This window comes from Hypomesus transpacificus, chromosome 7, assembly GCF_021917145.1.
Source record: "Hypomesus transpacificus isolate Combined female chromosome 7, fHypTra1, whole genome shotgun sequence".
Lineage (NCBI taxonomy): Eukaryota > Metazoa > Chordata > Actinopteri > Osmeriformes > Osmeridae > Hypomesus > Hypomesus transpacificus.
The window spans coordinates 916,696-925,053 of NC_061066.1; the positions used below are offsets into that span (position 1 = coordinate 916,696).

An 8,358-nucleotide genomic window follows, 5' to 3' on the forward strand; every position below is an offset into this window, starting at 1 on the left:
ATTCATATGTGATTGGTGGTGTAGTAATAAAACCTGTAGTCGAGCGGTGTATGGGACACAGGATAAAAAGGTCTTCTTCTCTGCGTCCGATTATTACGCATCCACTCCAATATAGACCCCTAGCGCCATCGTTACATTGGTGTCAGAAGTGGGATGGCGCAACCACGCAGGATGGAGGAAGAAATCGCAGATCTTGAAGAGACCATTAAGAGGACTCAGCTACACCTGGAGAAACGTAGGCTGAAGATGGAGCGTTCCAGGGCAAGAACGTCGTCCCACGCTGATGGGTCCAGTGTGCCACGGCCTTGTCGCCCCCTAGAGGCCGGGAGTGGAACCACAGAACACACAGCCATAGCTGTGGACATCCAACCTGACCTACCTGGGGCGTCCCCACAGGTGGATGTTGGGGCCATCCTGCCCCGTTCCACTGCCATGCCAAGAACACCAGCGAAGGTGCCCAAGTTCAATGGAGAGACGCTCCTGGAGCCATATCTTGCCCAGTTCCAGTTGGCAGTGTGGCATGGTGGTTGGAGCAGCGAGGAAGCCGCCACTCATCTTGCCCTGGCGCTGGAGGGAAATGCGCTGCAGGTGCTCCTGGATCTGACCCCGGGAGAACAGCGGAACCTGGAGACCTTGACCGGGGCCTTGGAGAGGCGGTTCGGGCAGCCACCATTCCCTGACCAGAGTAGGGACAGGCTAGCCAGCTGTCGCCGCCAGGAGGGAGGGAGTTTGGGCGCTTTCGCCGCAGATATCCAGCTCTACGCCCGCCATGGCTATCCAATGTTCGACGCCGCTGCAAGAGGGGAGCTGGCTCTCCATGCATTCCTCAAGGGGCTTATGCCAGAGCAGCTACGCCAGCATGTGCGTCTCACCATGCCCAGAACCCTGGAGGGGGCTCTTCAAGAAGCGGTACGGGCAGAGGCGGTGCTCTGCACTCAGGCTGCCCCACGGCTGTCCCTTCCACACGTCCGGGCCATCGACTGTGAGGGTGAGGAGGCCGAGCCAGTTTGTCAGGTGCAGTTTCAGCGGCGGCCAGCCCCAGCTGGGAACCGTCGACCTCGATCCACTCTTCGGTGCTATCGTTGTGACGAACCTGGTCACATTGCCCGTGACTGCCCAGCACCAGCACCAGTCTCCAGAGCACCACAGCAGACGGGAAACGACGGGGGGGTGGCGCAGTGAGGGGCCCGCCACCCCAATCGTTGGCCCCTCCCTTAAGCCAAGAACTGTTGATTGGTCGTGTAGGCAACACTAAGGGACTGTATTTGGACTGCTGGCTTGATGGCCAACCCTGCCAAGCTCTAGTAGACACGGGGTCTACCGTCTCACTGGTGCGTCCTGGCGTCCTTCCAGGAACCATGGGGACGCTCTCCGGCGCATGGGCAAAGTCAGACACGAACCTGGTGACGGTGACAGGGGAGAAGGCTGCTACAAAGGGGAAGAAGCATCTGCGGATCCAGGCTGGGAACCAGGAGGCGGAGCACGAGTTCTGGCTTGCCAATATTCAGGACTCGTGCATTATCGGCCTGGACCTGTTGTCCCGTTGGGGTGCCTATGTTGATGTCCTGAGGGCAGCCATCACCCTTGGTGGGGAGACTGTGGCGCTCCAGGCCGGCCAGGACAAGAACACAAAGGTCAGAGACCAGCAAGCCAGCTGCCAAACAGCTGCCACCAGCGACTCCATGCCAGGTCAGCCTACCAACCATACATCGGCGGAGACGTCTGAGGCGGTGAGGGAACTCTGCCGCCGCAGCAGTGATGGCCTTGACCAACAGCAGTGCGGCCAGTTGAGGCACCTCCTAGAGGACTATGTAGATATCTTTGCAGCAAAGGATGAGGACTGTAGGCGGACGGGGTTGGTTCAGCATTCCATCGACACCGGTACCGCCCAACCCATCCGCCTGCGGCCTCACCGGCTGGCCCTCGGCAAGCGACAGGTGGCAGAAGACAAAGTTAGGGAGATGGCTGCTGCTGGGGTAATTGAGCCCTCTGACAGTCCGTGGGCCGCACCAGCTGTCCTGGTTCGAAAAAAGAATGACAGCTGGCGGTTCTGCGTGGACTATCGACGTCTCAACGCGGTGACCAAGAAGGACTCTTACCCCCTCCCTCGCATAGATGACGCCCTCGACCATATCACAGGCTCCAGCTGGTTCAGTTCCCTTGATCTGCGTAGTGGCTACTGGCAGGTGGAGTTGGCCCCTGACGCACGACCAAAGACTGCCTTTACCATTGGACAGGGACTGTGGCAGTTTCGTGTTATGCCGTTTGGACTCTGTAATGCACCAGCGACGTTCGAACGGCTGATGGAGAGGGTACTGGCTGAAATACCACGGAGTCGTTGTGTGGTATACCTGGATGACCTGCTGGTGCATGCCAGCGACTTTGACCGAGCCCTGGGTAACCTGCAAGAGGTCTTTGAAGCCATTCGTCAGGCTGGGTTGCGGTTGAACCCTGCCAAGTGTCGCCTGCTGACAAGAGAAACGCAGTTCTTGGGCCATGTGGTCAGCGCGCACGGGGTAGCTACCGACCCCGCTAAGGTGGCCGCAGTCCAGAATTGGCCACCCCCTGCCAACGTCACCGAACTGCGGAGCTTCTTGGGCCTGGCGTCCTATTACCGGCGTTTCGTCCGGGGCTTCGCCACGATTGCCAAACCCCTCCATCGACTGACTGACAAGGGACAGCCCTTTGACTGGGACGACGTGTGTGCCGGAGCCTTCACCCAGCTAAAAACTGACCTTACCGAGGCTCCCATTTTGGCCTACCCAGATGCGGAACAGCCCTTCATCGTGGACACTGATGCCAGCAACGTGGGAGTTGGCGCCGTACTGTCCCAGAGTGTTGGAGGGGTGGAGCGCGCAGTAGCCTACTTTAGCCGCACTCTGAACCGAGCTGAAAGGAACTACTGTGTGACCCGGCGTGAGCTGCTGGCAGTGGTCCTGGCACTGCGACAATTCCGGCCGTACCTGCATGGCAGCCATTTCCTTGTGCGCACCGATCATGCTTCCCTTACCTGGCTGTTGAACTTTAAGAACCCGGAGGGCCAGGTGGCTCGCTGGCTGGAGGCCCTACAGGAGTATGACTTCGAGATCCAGCATCGACCAGGGCGGTTGCATGCTAATGCTGATGCCCTCTCCCGCCGCCCCTGTGCAGTCTTGGAATGTCGGTATTGCCAACGACAAGAGGAGCGGGACCAACCACTGACGGTGGCAGCCATTCAGACAGCTGACTGCGAGGGGAGTTCTCCATGGACCTCCGCTCAGCTGCAACAATGCCAGGAGGCCGATGCAACCTTGGCGGTGGTAATCAACTGGCTGGCGACGGGGCGGCGTCCCGAATGGACAGAAGTGTCTGCCCACGGACCGGAGGTTAAGGCTTACCAATCACAGTGGGGCAACTTGGAGCTCCATGACGGGCTGGTGCACCGGAGGTGGAAAGCTCCTGGCCGGGGAAGCGACCTCCTACAGCTGCTGGTACCCCGTGAACTCCGCCAACAGGTCCTTCAGACCGTCCATGGCTCGGTGGGGGCGGGGCACTACGGCATCGCCAAGACCCTCCGCCGCCTCAGGGGCCGATTCTATTGGCCAGGTTGTCGACGGGACGTGGAGCTGTATGTGCACTGCTGTGACCTTTGCACTGCTAAGAAAGGGCCAACGCAGCGCTCCCATGCCCCATTGCAGCAGTACCTGGTGGGGGCTCCGATGGAGCGAGTAGCGGTGGACATACTTGGGCCCTTTCCAGCGACTGATTCCGGCAACCGCTACGTCCTCGTGGCCATGGATTATTTCACCAAATGGCCGGAGGCATACGCGGTGCCGGATCAGAGTGCCACCACAACTGCGGAAAGGCTGGTAGAGGAGATGTTTGCCCGCTTCGGGGTCCCTGCGGAACTCCATAGTGACCAGGGGCGGAACTTCGAGTCCCAGGTCTTTAGCGAGGTCTGCCGACGGCTGGGAGTATCCAAGACGAGGACGACACCTCTCCACCCTCAGAGCGATGGGCTGGTGGAGCGGTTCAACCGCACCCTGGCTACCCAGCTCGCCATCCTGACCAGCCAACATCAGCGGGACTGGGATCGCCACCTGCCCCTGGTCCTGTGGTCGTACCGGACGGCCGTCCAAGAGTCCAGCCAGTGCACACCAGCTGCCCTCATGTTTGGGCGGGAATTACGGACACCGGTGGACTTGGTTTTCGGGACCCCGCCCGAGCCGGAGATTGCTGGAGGAAAGGAGATGGATTACTACCGGAGGTTGATAGATCGCCTCCAAGTAGTCCATGAGTACGCTCGTCAGGCCCAGGCTAACTCTGGGGTGCGGCAGAAAAGAGCCTACGACACCCGGTGTCGGAAGCTGACCTTCAAGCCCAGTGACAAGGTCTGGGTGTATTGCCCTACTCGTAAGAAGGGGGTGTCACCCAAGCTATGCAGTCACTGGCAGGGGCCCAGTGAGGTTATGGAACGGGTTTCTGAGGTGGTGTATCGGGTGCGCATGCCTGGTCGGGGGCGTGTGGTGGTGCTGCACCAGGACAGACTATCACCATATCGCCCGCTTGCTCCAGAGACGGGTGGAGCAGAGAACGACACCAGCGGCACCATTCCCACTGGACAATGTAACCCCCCCCCTATGGCACCTTCTACCAGTCCCAGGAGGCCAACTCGGCGGCGGTTACGGCCAGGACACTTAAGAGACTACCTGTTGGGTGATGGGGTTGTCGGGGACGACTGACCCCTCAGGTGGGGGCTATGTAGCGACCCACGGATTGGTCGCGTGTTAACTCGCGCTGTTGGCGCAAAGGATTGTGGGTGGCGCAATTCACATACTTGTTTCATGTTTGGTTAATGTTGTATGCATGTTTGAGTTGAGTGTTGTTGTTCTGTCAATTAGGTTTGTCAGTGGATGATGTATGGATATTAGTAACTATAAGTTATCGTTGTTGCCATAACTGTGAATTGTATGTGAGTTAATGACTTGTTGTTGGCATTCACATGTGATTGGTGGTGTAGTAATAAAACCTGTAGTCGAGCGGTGTATGGGACACAGGATAAAAAGGTCTTCTTCTCTGCGTCCGATTATTACGCATCCACTCCAATATAGACCCCTAGCGCCATCGTTACAGTATCCTCTAACTGTCTAAAGGAAGTATATTGATTTGTGTATTTAATTTAAAAGAGAGACCTGTGTATGTTTGTGTACAGTATGCATACAAGCATTAGTACATACACAGCCCCAGAGTAAGAGAGAGATTAATGAACACAAACATGAGAAAACGTCAACAGCTTGAATAATCACTTCAGGGATGTGTCTCAATCAGAGAAAGTGAAAATGTGTCCGTAGCTATATCTTTCATTTGAGAAAATCCCTTGGGTATGACGCCAGCGCTTGCCAGTCACACAAAGCACAGTGCCCAAGACTTTGATCCAAAGCTTTACTGGATTTAGCTGATTTTTCACCCCAAAGTGGAAAACTACAAATCTCTACCCCTGCCTCCAATGTGAACGTCTCATACACAAGTTCAGAGCATGTGAACTCGCATAGGCCTACAGTTTCAGCAATGTTTGGGACAGTAAATGCGAATTAATGCTCATTTTGTTTTGAGCAGGTACAAAATAATAAGAGAATAAAGGCATTGCATCCGGTCGTCATGAAGTTTCAAGCTGTCGACCTTGCCTATGTATCCACGGAAACTGCAAGGTTTCAACATCGATGATTTGCTCAAATTAATGTTACTGAATTATGACATGACATGTTATTTTAACACGAGCCTAAGTACAAGTGTGCTTAATACTCATTAATGAGTATTAATACTCCACATACCATGCTTGTGTCCACTACAGCGACTGTAGCGGACTGTGCGCGTTAAGTAGTTTTAATTAGCTGTCACCGACTTCTCAAAAGCGAGTTTGATGATGACCTTGAGGAATGTAGCCTACCTGACAACTAACAAAACTTTCCGTGTGAAATTAAAACTCATCTCAAATCTTAAAACAACGTGCCACACCCACATTTGGTATCTGACGCAAACGATAGCTCACGACATTAAAACAATAACATAACTAATACCCTGTAAGACAACGATAGTTGATTGTTTCAGTTGTGGGTTAAACAGACAAACAACCCACGACTGAAACAACTTGAGACATTTAACATAATATTTTACAAGACGATCTCCAAACTATGCACTGTCATCGCACATCAATAAGTAGCTATCTATTCAATTCAACACTTAAAAATACACGGTTTATTATAAAACGTGTCACAATTAACTCTTAACGCACATAACTTTGTTGCACCTGGAGTACAGCAAATGGTATAATGCCCACAAAAAGAAGTTTGGGATCAAAATGCATTCAGCCGTTTTCAACTTCGTAGACAATGTAAACATATTGAGACATTATATTACATTCAAAAGAGTGCATTTTGGGGTCGTGCGTGCACAAAAGCAGGCGCGCCTTTGCAATCTGATAGCTGAAAATGATTTTATTTCGCAATCATTTGTCTCACCTTGTTTGACACACTTTAGGCGAAAGGGGTCTTTACAGTGTTTGACCACTGCGTGGACGTCCCTAATGGTCAATCCGGCCACAGGCGTATCATTGACCTCAAGGAGTAGTTCGTCTTGGGACAGTTTGCCGCTCTGGTAGACCACCTTGCCTGGTGTAACCTCACCGATGTAGGCAAACTGTCCATTCTCCGCGCCTCCTTTCAACTCGAACCCGAGCTCTCCTTCTTTATTCCTGCAAAAAACACTCTCGTGGACTTTGTTGGTCCAATGGTTTTTCTTTTTCAGGTTTTTGGACATGGCTAAACAATTGCTTTCACACGAGAGCACCCATTCATTAAGTTATAGGTCCTGTTCGCGTCCTTAGTTTCGGCTCCCCAGCTAGATGGAGGATAGTTTCAACAGTCGCCAGGGGTAGTATCCATGTCAGCAAAGGACATACAGCAGCTGGCTCAGCCTGCGTTGCTGTACTGCGAGCAGCTCTACACAGTTACAGCCAACTGACCCGGATGTGAAGTCTGGAGGAGGAGAGAGAAAGGCTCTCCCAAATCCCAAGCTTTCCGTGGAAAGAAAAAGGGAAAGAAAGTAACGGTATTTCCACTGGAATACATACTGTAGTGACGCAGCAATTTCAGTCTGCATTTTTTGCGAGCCGCTTCAAACTTTTGCAAGACATGGGTTCCTGCGTTTTAACTCCTCAGTTGTAAAACTTGTAAAAAATACCAAAAGCTACTCCAAAGTTACACATACCTTTGTTCTCATAACAATGGAACAATGTAGTGGTCTAAAATAAAATAAATAAAACTGCAACTTGTAAACATTGAAGAAGAAAAACAAAAACATTATACAACTCTGTAATACTCTATGCTGATAATAACAGTAACAGATGACCTAGACTCTCAAACTACAGAGAAAACAGTTAGAAACAGAAGATCCTTTGTGTTGTCTCTTTGTTCTTTTAATAGTGCATTTCAGAGGGCATGCAGCTTGATAGTATTTTCATTGAATATTTGAGGAACTTGTCCTATTCTGGTTCTCAGTTTCAGGCTTCAGACTGTTGTGCATGTTTGATGACAGTATTTTAGGTCTCTTACCATTTCAAAAGCAGTATTACTGACCGACCCCAAGAATCAGAATTTGATTAAAAGTGCACTAATAGTCGTATTTGAATAAGAGACTACCTTTCCTATACCAGTTTAGATTATGCATTTTATTCTTGCAGAAGTTTAGTTGTATTCTCTCAATACAACACATTTACATTCCTATGAACATTTCTTCTCAATATAATCCTACTTTAAACAATGTGGAAGCATCTCCTCTACTTTCTTTACTATAACTTTACTTTACTATTCTCCATCTACTTTAGTACACTTAATTCATTATGTATCAAATGACAAAGTTCATCAACATGCAAGCGGAGCGTAAAGTTTTAGCTGTAAAGTTTGAATAATGCCCAAGTCCTGCAAGCACAGAAACGACAGCTGAGAAAACAGCGACGTTTCCACGAACGTCTCATTTGGCGTCTTTGAAACACTTAGAGAACAATGGATGGACGTTCGGTCTTCTCCCTGGCAGTTGGAGATTCTCCCTGCATTCCAGAGGTGGGAGTACTGTGTCACGGAACGCCGGGAAACAGAAAGCGAGGGGGGAGTATTTTAACAAGGGCAGGAATTCCGTGGATGCAGTGTTTCAACAAGGAGAGGAATTCTCTGCGCTTGGCAAATTTGGTGCTGACTGGCGACATGGGGAGGGAGAGGCTTGGGCTGGAACAACACTGTGGGAATGCCTATTAAGTGTGGCATGCAGGGTGGGCTCTGGCACACTGTGTCCATGACTAAAGCGTGATGATTGTGTGTGTTTCGT

At 51.7% G+C, this 8,358-nt stretch overlaps 1 protein-coding gene across 1 annotated transcript in view; it reads right to left on the reverse strand.

Annotated features, from left to right (window-relative positions):
* LOC124469381 (membrane-associated guanylate kinase, WW and PDZ domain-containing protein 2-like) overlaps window positions 1-6,983 on the reverse strand; it is a 39,016-nt gene extending 32,033 nt beyond the window's left edge. Inside the window, exon 1 of the mRNA XM_047022632.1 lies at window positions 6,498-6,983. Within this exon, the coding sequence (XP_046878588.1) occupies window positions 6,498-6,795 (298 nt within the window). The 5' untranslated portion in view covers window positions 6,796-6,983. The remainder of the gene's footprint in view (window positions 1-6,497) is intronic.
* Window positions 6,984-8,358: the final 1,375 nt, after the last annotated feature.